General features: G+C 43.2%; 1 protein-coding gene across 1 annotated transcript in view; it reads right to left on the reverse strand.

Moving 5' to 3' along the window:
- Nucleotides 1-20,272, reverse strand: part of FARP2 (FERM, RhoGEF and pleckstrin domain protein 2) — a 59,293-nt gene that overhangs the window by 6,446 nt on the left and 32,575 nt on the right. Inside the window, exons 14-22 of the mRNA XM_010284000.1 lie at nucleotides 14,698-14,876; nucleotides 8,036-8,125; nucleotides 6,652-6,785; nucleotides 5,546-5,627; nucleotides 4,291-4,528; nucleotides 3,116-3,246; nucleotides 2,226-2,294; nucleotides 1,739-1,828; nucleotides 976-1,058 (exon numbers count right to left, since the gene is read on the reverse strand). Of these exons, the coding sequence (XP_010282302.1) occupies nucleotides 976-1,058; nucleotides 1,739-1,828; nucleotides 2,226-2,294; nucleotides 3,116-3,246; nucleotides 4,291-4,528; nucleotides 5,546-5,627; nucleotides 6,652-6,785; nucleotides 8,036-8,125; nucleotides 14,698-14,876 (1,096 nt within the window). The remainder of the gene's footprint in view (nucleotides 1-975; nucleotides 1,059-1,738; nucleotides 1,829-2,225; nucleotides 2,295-3,115; nucleotides 3,247-4,290; nucleotides 4,529-5,545; nucleotides 5,628-6,651; nucleotides 6,786-8,035; nucleotides 8,126-14,697; nucleotides 14,877-20,272) is intronic.

The following is a 20,272-nucleotide window of genomic DNA, read 5'->3' on the forward strand; positions in this document are numbered from 1 at the left end:
GAAAGGTAACATAAGAAAAACAACCGTCTTTGAGCTATTTCTAAGTTATGACAAGATAAAAATTATATTTTTTTCCCCAAATTTCAGAACCTTTCAAGCATTTTTTGATTCGCCGCTGAGGCTGATCTTAAAAATAACTGACATTTTGAGGTGTTAGGCTGGAATTAAAAAAAAGTTTTACTTGCTGAATACATCTGCATACCAAAAGTATTGGCTCCTGTGCCACTACATACCTGATTTATAAATGTTCAGTCATGGTTATTTTTCAAGAACACATTATCAAGCAGTAAAAGACCCTATGAATTTAAGATTGAGATTTAATTTAAGGGCTCCCATCCTGCATTCTTAGCATACCAAACTCCAGCTGCCTTGTAGGGCACCTGCACAGGGACGAAACCTCCTAAATCCTGAGAGAACAGGTGTAGCAGACGTCCTAAGTATACTTCAGATATAAAGTAAAAAAAAGACGACAAACTCGCTGCACAGGGACAAGTTACACTGAAAAGGGATCTGTTTTCTCTCCAAGCCAGTCTCCTCCATTTTTCCTCTCCCTTCCCAGTTTCCCTTTCCTCCACGAGATCCATGCAGGAACTCTCCCCTCCTTACAGCCATTTGCATGTTCTGGATTTTAATTCTTTTTGGGTCTCTAAATTATTTGTTTGTTCAGATTTTCCGTCCTGCTTTATAGCAGTTATTTAAAGGATGACACTGGCAACTCAGCAAACTACAAAACAATACAAGGGCAATGTTGTTGTTGCTGCTGTGTGTTTAATAACACACCCTTCGGTGAGATAAACTACTCGGTCCCAAAACACAACACTGATAAAGGGAGCTGGGAAATGTCCCGTGTTTGAAGACACACTTTCCAGAGGACACATGAAACACCCCCCTGGCTCTGCACCACGCAACTGAACCGTAACTCTTTGGAGAAGGCACTTATCAAACCGACAGGCAACTGAGGAAAATGAATATTACCTCGCTGCCACCACTATGGTTTTTTGTGCGGAGTAGATGGTGAAGCAGTGTGGGACGGCCCATTCATTCTCACTCTCCTCCACCTGCAGAAAAAGAAAAGGTTTTTCTCATCGCTGCTTGGGGACTGATAAACACTGAAACTGTCCTCTGTGGCTGGCTAGGAATTTCAGTCATGATATGATTACAACCCAGTTGCAGTAAGTGCAAAACAGCTACTCTTTTAGGAATACCACCTATTTCAAGTCTATTTTGGCTCTATATGAAAATCTATATTGTGCATTTCTACTGCCGCATCTCTAGCTGCACAGCACCACATCCAGCAGGGCGAGAAAAGGAGGGTTCTGAGCAGGATTCAGCTTATTACTCACCGGTGGGTCGAGCACTATCAGCTGCAAATCAAACACAGAAAGAACAGTCCCATTAGAATAGGGGGTGGGGAGGCAGGAGGATTGATGATACGCCTAAGTGAGCACGGGGGAGAAATGCCAGGACAAATCCCCGTTGCCAGATCCGCCTCTCCCATCAGAGTGAAAAAGAACGGCCAAAGGGGTGTGCTCCGGCTGTTTCGCTAATGCGATGGAAGGAATAAGCTTATCGCCCGCAGACAACTCTTTGTTTGACACACAGGCTGGGGCACGTGAAGGTCCAGTCCACGGCCTGGGAGTAGCTTACACCTTTGGTCCTCGTGCCCTGAAGGAATGCCTCAACCTGCTTTGGGGCAAAGTGGATTCCTCAGCGCTGCGATGCAACTGAAACCACTTACCAGCATGCCATGCAGAGGAAGATGTCCATGAATCTTGAACTGATTTGTGCCCGTAACCCCTTTGCTGGTGTACAGTAACATGTCTGAGAACTGAAAAAGGCAGGAAGACGACCATCAATATTCTGAAGATTGCAGATAGGACCAAGTATTTTTTGACATCTTTTTTAAAATCTGTTGTTTAAAGGCCACTGTAGGTGATGAAAAAAAAATGCCATTTCTTAGTCAATTTGACCTACTTTCCTTAAATCCGCTCTTCTGTTTACTTACAAGAGAGGCAATTAATTTTTAAAATTCTGTGAAAACTATGTGCCGTTAAAGAAACAAGCTGAACAGACAGTACTGTCACAGCCATGCTTTATCTAAAAATCTCTCAGAGTGAGTTTTCAGTTATGATTGCTGATTTTCATCACAAGCACATGAAAACACACTTTCGTGACAACTTTATTTTGAAGACTTTGGGTTTATGAAAACCAGAAGCAACACCCACCAGAAAGAACATCCGCTGCTGTAAACCCTTCTTGGTGAGCTTGTACAAGCAACCTTCCCGGATAAACTCCTGCAGCAGAAAAATAAAAAGTTAGGCAAAGCTTGATCTTTCCCAAACGTTGAGAATTTTAATAGTTTTTGTTTTTTTTTTTTTCTTATCCCCGAGTATGCAGATGTTGATTGGTGCCCAGCAATGATCATTAACAGATTTGTTAAACACCAAATGACACCTTTCCTTCTGTTTTGTAACATAAATCAGCTCCTTGCTGCAGCCAGCACTTAAATCAATGAAGCAAGAGAAGGAAAAGGAGCAGAGTTCCTGTTGGACACCAGTTCACCTATTACACTTACATCCCACCGCAGTGATTGCCATAGCATCCCAAAAGCACATGCGATGCTCCTGTACTTATGCTCAGTATATCTATCAAAAACAAAGAAACAAAAAACCAAGCAGGAACTAAACAAACTCTAGAAAAGAGTCATCAATACCAGTTTTGCCCAGTGGCGTGGCTCACTATCACTGCGTTCTCTACGCAGTCGTGGTCCAGAGATTGCATCAGACAAACATAAGCAGACCTGGCAGTGGATTTCCTATCGGGTACACGACATACCGCTTCACACTCAAACACAGAGCACGGTACCCCAGCGTACCCAGTATCTGCGGTACAGGAAACACCAAACCCTGTAGCCAGAGTCTAAGCAGAAGCACTTTTGATCTATTCCCTAGGACATCACCAAGATCTCCATGGGACCTACTATGAAGACAATTATACGAAGCCTTTACAGTCGTTCCATAAAACGGAGCGGCAGTGATGGCAAATACATGGTTGGAAGGCGCTTCCTTGGCAATAAAACCAATAAAGGCTCTAAAAACTAAGCAAAGGCACTTACCCTACCGGGTGCCGTGAGATTATCTATACCAATCAAGTCGTGCTGCAGCTCTGTCAGCTTCTGGAAATTCTCCAGGCGGATGAGACTGTGCTGCAGCTGAGACGTCATTTCTGTGACTTCCTTCAGCGCATCTGTAAGGAAAACGGCACCGAGGGGATCAGAACAGAGCAGACAAACTCACGCCACCTGCAAAATTGAATCTGGAATTTACAGCTAGATCTAGAACAGGACAGAATAGTTCGGTTGGAAGGGACCTACATCTGGTCCAACTGCCAACTTGTTAATGCGTAATTTATAGCTACCTAGGGGCAAAACGGAGACTCCCAAGCAACTTCATAGCACTTCCTACGCTTCTGGAGATGATTGGGTATCTCAGATTTTGCACATATAAAAACTATTTACCACATAAAGCCAAAAGTAGATGAAAAAATTAAAGCCAACCGTTTCTGCCAAAGATTACTTTATAAATGAATGGAATATACTATGCAAGCTTTTGACACTACAAAGCAATTATTTTTGTCCCATTTTTACTTATAAATGACAAATAACCTACTAAAAAAACCTACTTTTTTCCCCCGCTAAAAAAGGGGACAAGAAAATTACTGATTTGCCAGCTTTGGTTGAAACATTAAGATTCATCAAGATTACTGTAAGAAAAACATTTGCTGGAATGCCAGAAAATGCATTCATTCTATGCAAAGGCAACAGTCTACATGTAAGTTATCTTTTGCATTTTCCAAGCTAGCAGTTAAAGCAATTTTCCATCTATTGCAGAAAGCTTCGGAGCCCTGCACCAGAGCACAACAGGAGAGTAGTGAAAACTGGTACGGAAAACCTTAAAGAAAAACAAAGTTTTATTTTAAAATGTATGCTAAACATTTGTGTTTAATTAAGCTGCCTCCTGCCAGTTTTCTGCTGTTCTACTTGGTATATTCTGCTTTTTCCCCCCAGGATAGTTAAATTACAGTATTCACTAGGCAGTTTTGTTTTCAGCAATCTAAATCAAAGTTTCTGCGTACTTCGCAGAGCTGCACGCGAGAGTCAGAGAGGTCCTGAGTGGAGAAAAAGCATTTACATTGAATTTGATGTAATGTTTGTCTCCCCCAGGGTACGGGCAAGATTTTGTATGTACATGGTTTACTGCCTCGCACGTGTACAGCCGAGTGCTCACTCACTCCGGCAATCTGCAAAGTCCCGGTGCTCTGGGGTGTAGTGCTTGCAAAGTCTCCCCAGGATCAACTTGTAGTGCATCAGTCTCTGGATTGGTTTGAGCAGAAACGTGTTGAGGGGCAGGTAGCAAACCTTCTGCAGCTCAAACTCCTTATAAACCATTTCCAGCTTCTTTAGACGTTTAGTTGCCTTCTCCAATTCTGTCAAGACCTCGTCGTGCTTCTGCAGATAACTGGTAAACTCCTGTTGAATTGTACAAAAAAATTACTCTATCAAAGGAAAATAGTTTTTAATAGATTTCATAGCGAATAAGAAAAAACATCCACTCCCCGCTCTACTTTTGTCTCTGACCATGACTATATAATCTAAGATTGCATATATTGTCATAAGTATTGACAAAAATAGCATTAACAACATTATAGGTTTCAAGGCCTTCATTTTTAAAAAAGAAGAACCAGTATTAAAAATAAAAATATTTGCTTGGTTGTCCTCTGTTCATGCCTCCGTGTGCCTTGGATGAGAACAGCCGGTGGCACCACCCGTTCATACTTTGCCATTCTAAGACAGTTCTTGTCAATTACTGACTTTTTTCAAGTTAGGACAGGCAGAAGTGTGCCGAAAGGGTTGTCTCATCTAGGTTTATCTATTAAAGAAACAGGCAGGCAGATCCCTGTTGGGGTCAAAATAGGTGTCCGTGCGGCACTACGGCTATGCCCGCTGGGAAGGTCAAACGCAGCGAGCGTCGCTAGTCGGAATAGCGGTCACACCCTTCTGCACTCCCATTCCAGCCGCTGGTTTTAATGGAATAATTACTCCACTACTACAGCGCAAGTGTAGCTGTCCCGTGAAGAAACTCTACTCCAAATAAAGGTGATTTCGTTTCAGAATAAACTACTCCGCAGCTAAAAAATATTTATAATTTGGAATTAAGCAACCTTATGAAACAGTGTCTCTATAGGGGAGAGCTCTAGTTGTGCAAATACAGGAGAGATGGTGAACCTAAATATTTTTTGTCTTCTGCTGAACTATCAACAAACAATCAACCTCTTTCATGGTAAATGTAGGTGGTTAAATAAACAACAGTGGTATAAAGCCTTGCTGTAAATATTTTATTATGTTTTCTTTTCAATTTATCAACAATAATCATTTGCAAGTTACTTCCAGTTTAGTAGAAATACTAAACCTTGAACTCTCATCCTTCACAAAAGGAATAAAGGACTCAACAATCCCAAGGTTCCATTATTTTAATCCTGTATCTACCTTTAGAGTACGCATATTCCTGAGCATAACATCTCCAATGCGCTGATAATCTCCTTTCACGTGAGCATTGGTTTTTCCTTCCCTGAAACACACATAAGGAGATGAAATAAGAAGGTGCAGTACATGGGAGATCAAGAAATTTCACTTTTTTCTCCCCTTCCCCTGTACTTCAAGACATATTTTTTAAGAACCGCTTCCTGGGTGTCTGTGTATTTTAAGGACTGTTTTAGTAAAATTAAGGGAAGCAGTACTAACATTAATGCCTCCTCTACCCATTTTTAGCCACTTGATGTTCCCATTTCACTGTTCGGGGTAAAAACTTGGAACAGTAAATATGGAATATAAAATAACAATATAAATTGTTATAAATGGAATATAAAATAACAAACATAAAGCCATGCTTAGAAAACTGAGAAAGGAATAGAAATGAATTTGTGTGAAAGTCTGTTTTGCACTTTAAACTCTCAGACTTCTGGATAAATGTCATAACATGATCCCACCTGAAGTTATGAATTTATTTTTGTTTGTACTTAGTTTACATTAACTACCTCCTTCTGAAGTGTAATTAGATTCTCATACATTACATCTCAGGTCAGGAGAAAGTAAGACAATGGGTAAAAGTTTAAAGACATGCTCTTTGAAATACATTGTACTGCAAGAACTGAACTCTAGTCTTAATTACCAAAAATTGTTTCCTAGATTTTCACTAGGAGATTCGTTAACTGGAAGGTATTGAAAAACACGCACATTATCTTTTTGACCTTGTGTTCCCTCTCTTTTCTAAGGCCAGAGAGACAACACCAGGTTATATTAATGGTTGGACTCTGATTTTAAGGGTCTTTTCCAACCTAAATGATTCTGTGATTACAAAAACCTTGGTCTGGTGCACAATTCATACAGCTACAGGATATTATGTACAAGGCAGTGCTTGAAAAATGGGCCTTGCAAAATGTATTTAGTAAGCTATAATTTATTAAAATACTTTTTCCGTAGTTCTATTTAAGCAGAAATACCAGTTGAAAAATTAGATTAAGTACAGTTTTGATGGGAGGATGTAGGAAAAGGTCCCCGGCTTGTTGCCCATGCAGTGCACTATTAATGCTTACCACAGCGATAGCCTTTGCTCAATCTCTTTCAGAAAGCCTCGATGAAACTCATAAATTGGGTCTATGTTAGAGAAGAGTAATGTCATCAGCCCCTCTGGCATAGCATTCTCCTTGATGACTGCACTGCGAAACCACTGATGGAAAGATCATAAATTATGATAAATTTTTCTATTTAAGAAATGAATCGCTAGCATAAAAATTTCTGTTCCTGCAGTGATGAGGGAGGAGAAAACGTGTGCACAGGGAAACAGCAGGAAGGAAGGAGAAATATTTAGGGAAGACATAATCTGGGAAAGATAAAAAGATGTAATTTCTTTCCTTGCCAAACATCACAAATATGAGGCTTATTATTGGTTCTGGGCACAAGCACGTTTCTTAATGAAATGATGAGATGGTTGGTAACGGCTCTAAATTACAGTCAATTACCGAGTGGCTGCCACAGCTGATGTCACACCACTGCTCGTACTTCAGCGCAGACACAATTGCTCTTTCATAAAACTTGGGAGCCCTGCGCAAGTTACTCGGTAGCTGGAAACATCTTGTCGCCTGTCACATACTGCACTTTTTATCATTTTCGGTTCCCCACTTTCTGGCAGGGAGGTGAATATTACAAAAATCCGCAGAGGTGCCAGATGTTCCCCGGTCTTAGGAGAAGTGCTGGGAGGAATTTGAGTGAGATGGTGCTCACTGAGTTTGCAGAGAACACCTCAGCTGAAGACATATGGCGTTACGGGACTCAAACTTCTCTTTGATAAAACTCAAACAATAGCTTACAGAAACACAACAGTTAGTGTTCAAACCTGGAGTAAATGAACAAAAGCTCTTAAAGAACAAGAGTTGGAAACTCAAGCTGTCCTCCAAACAAGGACTCACTTGTCTACTCTGGGTGAAAGAAGGCGAATGAAAAAGCAGCAACAAAAAAAAAGACAAAACTCCTCAAACCCCTATGGATCCTTAATGTCCTTTGCAATTTTCATCTGCTCTCATGATCTGAAGGCACAGAGGAAAGCTTCCCAAGGACCACCACAGAGATCATGGCTAGATTATAAGCAGAGCTGACAGCAATGACTATCACTGGAGCTGAATGCAAAACATTTTTAAGCTGTCCCTGTTCACAATTTTCAGAGAGAAGGTTTGCCCAAGACATCAAAATGACATGTAGTGTAGCTATTGGAGCTAGCAACAGAAGTCCGGAGAAGATATCTGCTCTCCCACACGAGGGCCTACAGAACAAGGAAGGTAACTGCTACATGGCTCATGGATTGTGCTTTGTCACAGGACTTCCTTCTTCTGTTACCTGGAAGAAATTCCAAGTTTTTCCAAATCAACAACTACAAATCTGTTAAGAGAAGGAAAAGCATTAAAGAAAGTTAAAAACTCTTACCACTGTAATAACTTCCAGGTCCTTTAAATACGTCCGTTCTGTAGCAAGAATCTCCTTTGCTATGAAGTATGCCTTGTCAGTTGGATAGCGCTGAGAGAATACACAGTATCAACAGGTAGTAAAATATAAATGCTCTATTTATTACTAAGCACAAGCTCAAGCCTTACATACATTTCCCCTTGCTGTGTCCAAATGGAGCAGTTACTAACAGGGCATCTCTGTATTCAGTACCGTGTTCTCAAATACCAACTTTACTATAAAATACAATTTATATTTCAAGATTATTAAAAAATAATGTCAGTTATATGAACTTCCATTTCAAAATCAAGGGAGCACTTTACAAAAATATGGAAACAGTTATTCCAGATTTCCTAGGTTTTAAAGACTTCCCTAATCAGAGTACAGCAGATCTGCAACAGTCCTTTTCCAAAACTATTCTATTGCTACTCACAGCTTTTACCCAAATCCTTTGAAGATCTTATTAGATCTTCTAGTAGAAGACTAACTAGATCAAATTCGTTAAGAAAACAGGAAAATCAAACTACATGTTGGCTGCATGGTTGCTCCAGGGCTGCTATTTAAAGAAAAGAGAGGACAGAATGGACACGGAAGCACAAAAGGAATGAAATGGTGGAAAGAGAAGTTTTGCAGCTGCCACAAACCACAATCAGAGTTAGCCTGAAAACACACATTATTAAAAATCACGTAAGTAATACTAAGGATCTAATCACATTCTAAGCTAAGATGCTGCTTTGTCTCCTTAGCTCACTACCCCGGGCAGCAGTTTTGTGCCAAATCCTTGCCTGGTGAAAATAAGTGACAGCAAACCCATCTGAGTTACGTGAAAATCTGGTCTCCTCCTTCTCTGCCCCTCTTGAGGGTAACACAGCTTGAACGTTATTTCTCTCTTTTCATTGTACGTGCCAAGTTAATAAAAAATTCTCTTTGGAGAGATGCTTTGAGGTGCCCTCCAGCACCACCAGCACAGCTACTCAGGGCTTCTAAATCCTCCATCTCAGTATTGCTCATGGAGCAGATGTTTTCTGCTGGCTCAGTAATATATCCATTGAGTCCATCTCAGCCACACAGGATCCCTGGAGGTGTGTATCCTCAAATAACCAATTTTGAGAAACTGTCTAGCCTCTTTTCAGGTAATTTTATGCTAGTTACTGTAGTCCCACACATCACCCCCTCCCTAGAGGAACATACTTTAACATATTTCTATTCATTCCATAGTCATCCTCTGAACTTTAATGTACCTCTCTTGGGTACACAGTGTCAGGGAAAGTCCTACCTCATTTTGGCTTCAGGTGTTTTTTATTTCTTCTTGGGCTATTTATGTGACTGTAGCCTCATAAACCCTCAAAATGCTGTTGAACCTCAGTGGGCACCCTTCTCAAACAGCCTCTTCCCAAAGGATACAACATCATTTTTCCGACCTCCCTGGAGACAGAGGTGACACAGCTCTTTTGTCTCACCAGCTTCCTCCTGCAGCGCTTACCTGGCCTGAAACACCCTGTGTGTAAACCGACGGAACACCACACACTAGCTGGACTATAACTTCAGCAGTCTCTTACACGACATGAGAATTGCTACTAACAAGTTATGTTTTTTGTGCAACGCAGCTTTGTGTACGCCTCCTCCTGGGCTCCGCACAAGATACTAGAGCACACAATGCCCTTAAGGGACTAACTTCCACGGAAAAAATAGAGTTTCCCAAGGCAAAGCAAAGCTGGGTTACAGAATCAGCCACAGGCTGCGGCAAGAGGCAATCACAAGGAGCATCATCACCTCTGTAGCCACAGCAGAGACGACCCTGCGTGAGCTCTCATGGCATCACCGCACACGTGCGCACCGCTGGCTTCATCCCTCTCCTCAGCATCACCTCTCCACTCTGGGGAACTCCCGGGCAGCCTCCCAGTGCACCTGCACCCGTCACCATCTCATACCCATTTAAGCAGTTGCTTAAAGAGTTACCCTCAAGCGATGGATCATCTAGTATATTCTTGAGAACTCTGGAAAGGACCCTGCCTGTCCCCAGTTCACACCTTGTGCTTTGATCCTCAACTCAAGTGCTTTCTCCCCACTCTCAAAAGTATTCTTCTGGATTGTTTTTTTCCTCGAAAACTTAGAGAGAGTGAAGGCGTGCGAAAACACCGTGCCCACAACCTTTTCATAGCCTGCATGGATTTTCTTTGATCTTGCACCAGTCCTAACGGAATGCCCTGTGCCGAGCCCTGGCAGCAGCTGCTCGGCAGACCCTGTACCAGAAGCACTGGAAAGCGCTGGTAGGGCTGTCACAGTGCAGCAAGGGCCCTGCCAAACACCTTCACTACCGGTCAGGCACTGCAAGGAGAAAGAAAATCAATTCATGCCTCAAAAAAATAAACACAAGAGCTCTCTGAGGAGGCAGTCTGCTTCCAAAGTCCAAAGCAAACATTCCTACAACCACAGCAGGCATCAAGGCAAATATCCCCACTTGGACGTTTCATCGTACTAGGTATACGCAATCCCACCTGGAAACCCTGAAACACTCAACAGATGCAGCAACACCACCTCGTGTTGAGTGAAGAGCTCTACTCTGAACTTACAAAGGCCAAAAATAAAGGCCTATGAGACTAAGAAAGACTTTCCTGCCTGCCTTCTACCTAGACCACAATGTCACAAAATTATCAAGTCTAGAAATAAACAAACAAACAATTCCATACACTCAAAAATGCTTAACTTCTCACTTCAAGGACAAGGCTTCAGCAGTGTTAAAAATAACTCCAGGTGGCAGGAACTCACCAAAAACCCACACCAAAAAAGCCCAGCTTATACAAGCTTTTCAAGTGGGTTGCTACAAGTAACCTCCATTAGAAAAGGAATGGGGAGAAATCTACCAGTAAGATGAAAGAAAACCACAGCGACTTAGAAAGAAAAAGTAACAAAACCCCCTCAGCTTTCTCAAGGTCTCAGTCCAGCAACAGCAGCATCACGGAGTGGAAAGCACACACTGCAAGGGTTGAAGAGTTCACATACGAATGCCCTGATTAATTCCAGGTGGAATTACAGCGGCGTTAAAATCAGAGCTCTGTTAATAGAGACATTGTAAGATTACATTTTTCGTGTACAATAAAGCTGTGAAATTGCTGTGAAATTTAACTTGGTTGAATTTAACCAATTTAACATTGGCTTCCACCTGGGTTTGTTTCACTTAACATACTGTCTTTGAATGGACACTGAACCCTTGGAAGTCTCAGAAGTTGACCACGCTTAAGACCAATTACAATAAAAAAGTTCCCTTCCAGGATTCTCACTTTTATCAATTAGTTTCAGCCTCAACAAGAACCCAAGCTGCTGAAATATCAGACTGAGGCAGAAAGGATGGGGCTTCAGCATTTAGGACAGCCAACACAGTCACTGCTCGTCACTTCCAGGCTATGCTATGCCTGCTATAAAGATAAATAAGAAGTATTTTAAAAAAACGCTATTGAAAACTAATGGTAGAGTGATCTGTCAAAGCTATAAACTCTACCTCAAAAAATCCGAATGAGATAGCAAGGCTGAAAGTTGGGGTTAGGTGGGTGGAAACAACCCAATTCTGTGGGTTGTTTCCATCTCAACTTCCAGTCATTGGTAAACCTCCCTCTCTCCTGCAAGCACTTATTCATACCATGGCCACACTATGAGTATGTTCCTAACAGCATCACATGAGCTGGCTTGGTTATTTGGAGTCTCCAGGAGAACAGTGCCTGGAAGACCGTCCTGCCAAGAGCTGCTTGTGTCTCTCATGTTGCAGGGCTTGGCACCATGGAGCTGCATGGCAGATCTCAGAAAGGTCCCTTAGCATTCAGGAGCAATCACGGGAGAAGTGAACTTCGGAAGCACTAAATCCAGAATGGCACCTTTGCTCAGGGTGACATTTTTCTATGTTCCCTGAGCAGCTGAGCGTCAGGACATATGGTGCAGATATCTCTAGATCACCAACTGAGATGAAACAAGAGTCAGCAAGCTTGCACCTGCTGGCACCAAGAAGTACCCAAAGACACAGCGAAGACAGTAAACAGCATGGGCCTGTGACCTTCTCGCCTGAGGATCCTGATGGAGGTAAGACAACGAGAACACTGGATGTGGCACGCAGAAAAGTGGGAGTAAAGAGCACAAAGGTGGTTTCTTCTTTGAGGCTGCACAGCAAACGAGAGAGAGAGAGAGAGAGATATAATCTATTACAGTGTGGCTACTGACTCCATAAGGAAGCGAGTTTGGATGATGGAACCTTCCTTGCACTGTAATGGAAGGTCCTGGATCCTTTTCAGCTACCAAAGAGTCAACAAACCCGGCTGCTGGCATTCTCTCTGCGAGCGGGCAAGGCAAGGGGAGCAAAGCAGCTTGCAGAACAGTGGCCTCAGAAGTCTGCTGTTAGGTGGGCTTCTCTACCTTACCAGGAGAAATGCAGTCTTCTGTGCAGTGCAGTTTGTCAGATACTATATACCATGCCTCTGTGGTAATTTGTTATCCACATCTGAAAAGTAGTCAAGACTGCGTGTGTCACCATATGTATACACACACACTCACTACTTCTCCTGAGTGCATCTAAGTGCTTGGAGTCATTGCTTAAGAGCGAGCTGGCTGGCCTACAAGATTTCAAGAGGTCCCTTCCAACCTCAGTGATTCTGTGGTTGCAGATTCTTGTTATTGCTAGCAATCACTGTGAAAGCCTGATAACATGGTGCAGTGTGGACAAAAAAGATCTGAATCACGCACCGACATCTGGCCATCTCTGTCACTCTGAAAAACTGCGGAGGTACGTGAAGCCACTGCCTACCAAAGCACACGATCAGATGTCAGTATGAAGCAGTACGTCAGCTTTGCCTCACACAGACCACGTAAGACTCTGGAGAAGCTCCTGGAGACTTTGGGTAGAATTTGTGGACTACCACCACTTACTTCACTTTTCAGAAAGGCTCTGCAGCATTCCAGTGTGCAAGAGGAAGAGGATATGGATATAGGTGATGCACTGGGGCAGAGAGGCCTTGCTCTTGAAGCAGAGTGAAAGGAGCTGAAGCTCATGTCTCAAGGACAGGAATCACCTCCAGAACAAAAACATTTTATAATTAGGATTGCCTGAGAAAGCAAGGGTGAATTCTGAGCTCCACATGGGAGTGAGGAAAGCCCTACATCATAAAACATGCACCTCCTTCAACTTCACAGCTTTCTGTGGTGTTGTTGGGGACTTCCCAGTTACGGCAACCAGTGCTTCTTGGCAGAAAGGAAGGAAAGAAAGGAAAGCAGCCTAGGCTACAGATCAGTACCTAGGCATAAGCACATCTTGAAGACCCAAAGTAGTTCCTTCTTTGAGATTTGTTGCTCCCACAGAAGCCAGAGGCATTTTTGCATCCCTCTTTTACAGAAAGCAAGCCTCGAGCTTCTGCAAGGCCAGAGCATTGTCCACCTCTCAGCAGACAGAAGAGTCAGCCATGGAGAGCCAGCCCGGCTGAACAAGCCCGTGACTGACTGGGTGCAAGAGGATGATGCCCCGTGATGCCTGCTGTTGAGAAAGCTGAAGTTGAGGTCAGGTCCTCTACAGCGTGCAAGGAGACACCTCAGGACCACTCTAAAGGTCCTGTTAATAATTAGAAAGAATAGTTTGGAGGACCAACATACCTGGACCAATGAGACCGTGGTGAGACTGTGTGGGAAGTAAGGAACCTAAGAAGAACGCACCTTTATATTAACAAATATGTCCTGTGTGTCATTAATAAAAACGTGTTCTAAAATAATTTCACTTAGCAGCGTAGAGAATAGCACAGAGGTAAGTCCAGTGAGCTGGCATGGGTTAAACGTGACAGCATTCAGCAAAGGCAAGGCCAGTTTCAACACCGCCATGCGACACAGTTTTTCATTACTGAATGAGCCAAAGGCAACCGATTTCCAGAATCGACAGCCACCTCCTGCACAGCCTTTCAGTGTACCGCCCTGGTGAGAATCACCTTGAACAATTCACTGCTTTGGAGTGTCAGTGGTCTTTCAACAGTCTCAGCACAAAGACAAGGTTTTTTACATTCTAGTATAATAGTTACAGCCCAAAAGGCGCCGAGTGTGCCGCTGCCGTTTTGTATCAAATACATATCGTTTCCCCCAAACAGCTCATCTCAGGAAGCCACGTCTCTTAGGAATATCTCAGATTGGAAGGGACCCATAAGGATCATTGAGTCCAAACCCCTGCTACTCGCAGAACTACCTAAAACTAAACCTAAAAGCATCGTCCAGATGCTCCTTGAACTCTGACAGGCTTGGTGCCGTGACCGCTGCCCTGAGAAGCCTGTTCCAGTGAAGAACCTTTTCCTAATACCCAGTCTGAACTCCTGTTTCCATCCTGGGGTATAAAAGGCAGATTTTGAGCACAGGGGTTCCTGCTAAAACTGCAGGAGGTGGTCCCAGCAGCAGGCACCAAGACCACCTCTATGCCAAGAGGGCAGCGGGGACTCCTGCCACAACAGCAAGATACACAGACCTGACCAAACCTTCAGCACCGGAGTTTTTAAACACTAACCACCAAACACATCTGTTCTACCACAAAATAAAATGCAATCAACATTCAGTGACCAGCAAGCACAGCTCCTCACCTGAAACCATCACTTTTCTCATTACGTAAATTCCCAGTCGCATCATCATCCTACCTTGCGTTTCATTTCGTCATCCTCTTCTATCCTGGCACCGCCAGCATCACTGAGGACAGGACTCAGAAGAGGAGATGAACCCTGGTCAGCTGCGTTCAAGTTCACCTGAAACGCTGGATTCAAGCCCAGAGGACTCTTCAGCACAAGGGAAGAGAGCTGAGGATGCTCCACCGGGAGGCCTGGGTGGGAAGAGAACGAGAAGATGGAGTGGAAAAGGAGAGAAAATGGTTTTGAAGACAGTGCATCTAAGATGATTACCCACTGTTATTGTAATTGCAATCTCACATTATTTAAAAAAATGCGAAAGAAAAGAAAGAAAAAAGGCTTATACGTCCAAAGACTTCAGTGCGTATCTCAAGGCAAAGGGAGCGTTCCCTGCAACCCAGCTGTCAGGTGGCAGCACGCTAAGGACAGACACCTTTACAACTGCATTTAAGGGAAAGGAGAAACTGTTTAGTGTCTAGGGAGAAGTGTTCAAATCCTGCTGGATTTTGTTGAGTAGCAGCAGGGTTCGCAACATCGGATTCCACTGCAGTAACAAGAATACAGCTTTTAGTTTTTCCGTTTTAAAATAAGAATTACTTTTCACCCCAGGGAAAAGTCAGGACAAATCATTCCACTACTCTCCACTCCAGAAGATAAAGCTCATTAAAAACACATCCAGAAATCAGGGAATCTCCAAAATTGTACCAACGGGAGAGGAAAACATATTGCTGCACAAAAAGGGACCACGCAAGAGATTTTATTCCTGGTTCTTCTAAGTATATGGATAGAATAATCTACTGATCTCAAAGGAAAACAATTTTGCCACACTGAGTATTGAGGATGGGCACAATCCTCTCGCACAGCAAAACCTGTCTGAAGTAGGAGTAAGACGCTCTGCTTTGCTTTACATGATTAACCGTCAATTCTTTTTTGTATTACAACTTCTTTTGTGGACCCTTTAGAGATTTCTGACCTGTAAGGCACCATTACAGTGAACTTAAGCCTATGAATAGTAGCTGCTCTCCTCTCTTCTACAGACTCCTTAGAGCATGCAGACATCCCTCAGGGGTTCACAGTGAAAATGACTGTTCAAGATCTGTTTTTGGGACCAAACGAAGGCAACGGACACTCCAATTACTCACGCTAGGCCCACAAAATTCCTACCTCGCCTCAACTTTTTGGTTGTTTTCTGATCTTCCCTATGATAAACAGGCAGAGCAGGACAGCGACTGGGTACCAGGCACTTCAGTATCTACCACTTCCATGCTGACGAAGCCCTCGGCCACTCTCGCGACCCTCCCCAGCGTGCCTTCTTGTGCGCTACACGCAGCGAGCAAGGGCTGAATCGCCCGACCGAAGGCAAACAGAAAAACCGACGGTGAAAGCGAAAACGCCAACTCATCCATTCCCAGACTACTAACAATCATCCCCAAAGGCTTTAAAAAAAAAATCTAAAAATTAGCCGCCGTGGATATCGACTCCCTCTCGACGCAGACGTCCTGGGGGAGAAGGAGTCGGGAGCTTTTCAATTCACCGCGGGCAGCAGCGGCTGCTCTGTCGCAGGAAGCAGGCAGCGTGACGATGGCGAGGGAGCCCGGGCGCGTATTTTCACATTGACAAATGCAGGAAGCTAAATAGTGCTGCGCTCGGTCACCTGGAAGAGATTCAGATCATCGAGGCTGCGGAGTTAACCATTAATACACTAGTCAAGCACAGTCGTTCTGGAGCGGGTTTTTGTTTCTGCCCGAGTATTCTTCTTCATTCCCACTGCTTTTAATATTAGCACAGGAGAGCAACCATGTCTGGCATTTGTTTCACCTGCACAGGGACAGGAGTTTATTGGAAGTTTGCTTTTACGTGTCAGGGATGCTGAAACAGCAGCTTAAAAACAAATAAGCTACAAGCTTACAGGGGTGAGGAGCTTCTTTAAATCCTTGGAATTTAACACGATGTCGTGACGTGTTCCAAAATCTGTAACTTGACCTGCTTCTGGACAGACCGCATGTTCAGATACAAGGGGAGCAAAAGGGGTATAACTCGTTACAAGCTCCACTGCCTGCCCATTTCAATGGAGTTGATTTAGTTTTTACCACCTCCACCAGGAGAAGCTGGCCATCGAATTCATTTCAAACACTTGCTCATTTGAATCTGACAGCAAGAACCCCGTTGCCCGAAGCCAGAGGGATTTATGAAAGTGAGAAGGCACGTTCAGCTCCTCGAGAAGCCTGAACCAAGCAGCAGAAGCCACGATGCAGAAACACAGGGCTTCCCCTCTCCCCACGCCTGGGAGGGGGCTAACCGCAGGGTGCAAATGCCTGTCGCTTCCTCGGGGGCCCGAGTGCCCTCCCCTGCACGCCGACGGCTCCCGGAGGACACCCGGAGCCTCTGTTTAACTCCCTAGGGTGAAAAAAATGAAGAATTCAGGAAGGAGCTGTTAACTTAAATGGCAAATTCAGCAAAGTGACTTTCCGAGGTTAATGCGACTTCCGAAATCTGTATTTTCTAGAAAGGACTATAAAATGCCACGCAGCAGCTTGGGTTAGCTTTCTCGCTAATGTTTAAATGTTTGATATAAACTCAATACGATGGCGTATCTTGGCAGATGACGTTACAAGCGGGTATCAAGATTTTCATTCTCGTAATCCAACAGTATTTCTCCACTAGAGCAGCACGGGGGGAGCGCCCAGCCAAGCAGGTGAGACGTACAGCGGTTCTCTGTTCTCCCGGGGAGGGATGGTAAAGGAAGAATCCATGCAACAGCTGGAGCAAGAGTTGCTGCTTTCTACAGCTGTTCAATGTAGAAAACTCCTTCTTAGGTAGAAATATTGGTGCGAAGATCAAAACCTGTGAAAGATTTCCTGCGGCACCAAGCCCTGGTGCACCGAGGTCCTCCCTGCCCTGCAGGCAGCGGCATCCTCCACGAATATTAAAAGGACTGTTCTTTGAGAGGGGTGTTTCCATGTTTCAAGATTCTGCATGAAGTAGAAATTTGTTCTCTACATGTAAGTCATAACACAAACACCCCAAACCGGGAAATGTCGCTGTGAGCAGGAGTCAGGGTGTCCGTGCAGTGAGGTGGGTATTCAGCGATGTAAACCAGACCCTCACAGACACGCCTGCATCCCGCGCACGGCAAATTTCAGCTTTCGCACCACAGACAGACGCACTTAACTCAATGCAACATCAAAAAATGTGACAGTTCGGTGTAATATTCCACATACTCAAGCTTCTTTAAGAATACTAATACTCCTTCGTTAATGACTCTATGTAGTTACAACCATCCATCCTTAAGCAAACAAACCACAGTTTCATAAAAAGACCAGCACGCGTATAATCAGGGGCAGGGGCAGAAATCAAGTCTAACACTAAAACATTGCAACAGCACTGCAGTTTGCATGAACACCGCTACGGACCTCAGCGAGGACGCTAGCCGTATCTTACGCAGCTACTGTATAACATTGCCAAACTGTTTTATTATTGTTCATGCTGCCTCTTCTTTTGTCCAGGTATAAAAATGCAAAAGCCTCTGCCTAATGTATAAAACTATGACTTAATACAAATGTTCATCCACTCTACTTTTTACTGAGAGGATCCTCAGTGTATACAAATGTAAAGGCTCATACTCAAATTTGAAAAAGAAGTATGTTTAAAATATTATACAAAACCAGTCATGAGAAGTTCATTATGGGATTAGAAAACAACCTTAAGACAGCTGCTATAACCATGACCTTACCTTGTGTTTTCTTCAAGAGTACTCGAATCCCATCCCTCTCACTGACATTATTACAGTTATACAATCGTTTTGGTTGGTTGGTTTTTTGCTCAATACATCTGTTTAGTGTCCAATATGCAAAATCCATTCTTATTTGCCTTGTTAATAGAAATATAGCAGGGATCTTCTCTAACCTGTCAAGCATTCCACAGGGAATAGACTTCTTTACCCCTTGCAAACTTCAGAGATGTGGTTAGTGAAAGAAAATTTTGGAAATTTATCACCCGACGACAATCAGCAATGCCAGAGAAAGCAAGGAAGAAGGCACACAGCAGCCAGGTTTTAAGTCTGACTTGTAATCTGCTACATTAGCATAAAGCAGTTGTGGTCTCACATTAGGGACAGCAGCAGGGGAAGTGCTAGGGAGATGAAACCACCTTCCTGATCAAGCTTCGAGAGTAAAAAGAAAGAGATACATGAAAAATTACAACTGTTTTCTGCAAATGAAAAAAATGAGTAATAATAAATAAATTAATAGATTGAGTAACAACCTGCTAGATTACTTTCTTAACCGTAACACTAGATTTTATTATTTGAACTACCAGGAGCCTCTAAATTTCCATTGCCTGAAATCACTCGTGTGATGCCTTTACTCTGAATAACCTACTAGAAGTAGTCCATATACACACTAAGACCTTTTTTTTTTTTTGCAGTTATAGAACAAGCTAAATTGAAGCGTGCTTATACAATAGGTAAGGGAGAGGCTATTTCATGCCTTTCAACTCCCACAAAAGGAAATGGGGACGGGAAATTGCGTATCTGAGTTTTAATTGCAGCTTTAATTTTAAAAGTGGCTCTGGAAAACTGGCATGCTAAACCCCAACATCTCGGTTTCCTGGGTGCCTTCAGAAGCATGGCAGCAGACACTCAGAAAAAGCTTTTGCCTTTCCCCCACCACCCCCTTGTCAGTGCTGTATACCTTTAGAAGTGCAAAGCAAAATTCTGTTTCTTTTGGAAAAATTCTGGTCTATGGGAAACGTTCAGCTCCAGCAGGAAACAGGGAGGTGGGCCATGTCCGAGGCAGAATCTGGACCAAAAAAATCACTGTGGCCAATGGTGACACTAAACTGAAAAGGTGAGAGTTCGATCTTCAGATCTCAAATATATCAAATCTAGGATCTGTCATACCTTACATTACCAAGAACACCGGCTATCTGTTGTTTCAGAAAAAGAGAAGCAACCAGCTCACAGCTCGGGGGCTTTGCTCCCAGATTAATACAATTTTAAATGGTAAAAGCTCCCACTAGAGGGCTAGGCCAGTCCATTACAAGATGGGGTTTGCTAATTATATTAATATGCACTGGCTTTTACTAAAAGTTTAAGTAGAAGCAGACTTCATTTGGTTTACACTGTGATAACAAGCTTGATAATAAGACAATAAGCTAATAAGCTTTTGGCATCACTTCTCAGTTATTTTTCAGAGGACATTTCTATTCTTCAATCTAAATTCAATCTCTACATGTAAAGCCAGATTCAAGTGCAAAGCCTGACAAAAATAACATGCAAGTACTGGTTCTGTAAGCCTTATGCTTGAATGCTTAAAACAATTCAAAGACAGACAACAAAAATAGCATCCCAATAACCAAGAGCATTATTGGATGTACTAAAAGTTATGTGAGGTTCAATTCGACTCCTTCTCAGGAGGGAGTGCCCCTTGCGTTTCACTGGCTGATTCCCTTTGAAGATGTAACTTTATTATTAATATTATTATTGCTACTTCAAAGAGATGAGATTCCTTTTACGCTAAAGCCCTGCAGTGGCTGACCAGAAGACGATGGGAGCCCGCTCAGAGCCCCCTCCTGCCCAATGCCCTGCTGA

The sequence above is a fragment of the Phaethon lepturus genome, unplaced genomic scaffold (genome assembly GCF_000687285.1).
Source record: "Phaethon lepturus isolate BGI_N335 unplaced genomic scaffold, ASM68728v1 scaffold7693, whole genome shotgun sequence".
Lineage (NCBI taxonomy): Eukaryota > Metazoa > Chordata > Aves > Phaethontiformes > Phaethontidae > Phaethon > Phaethon lepturus.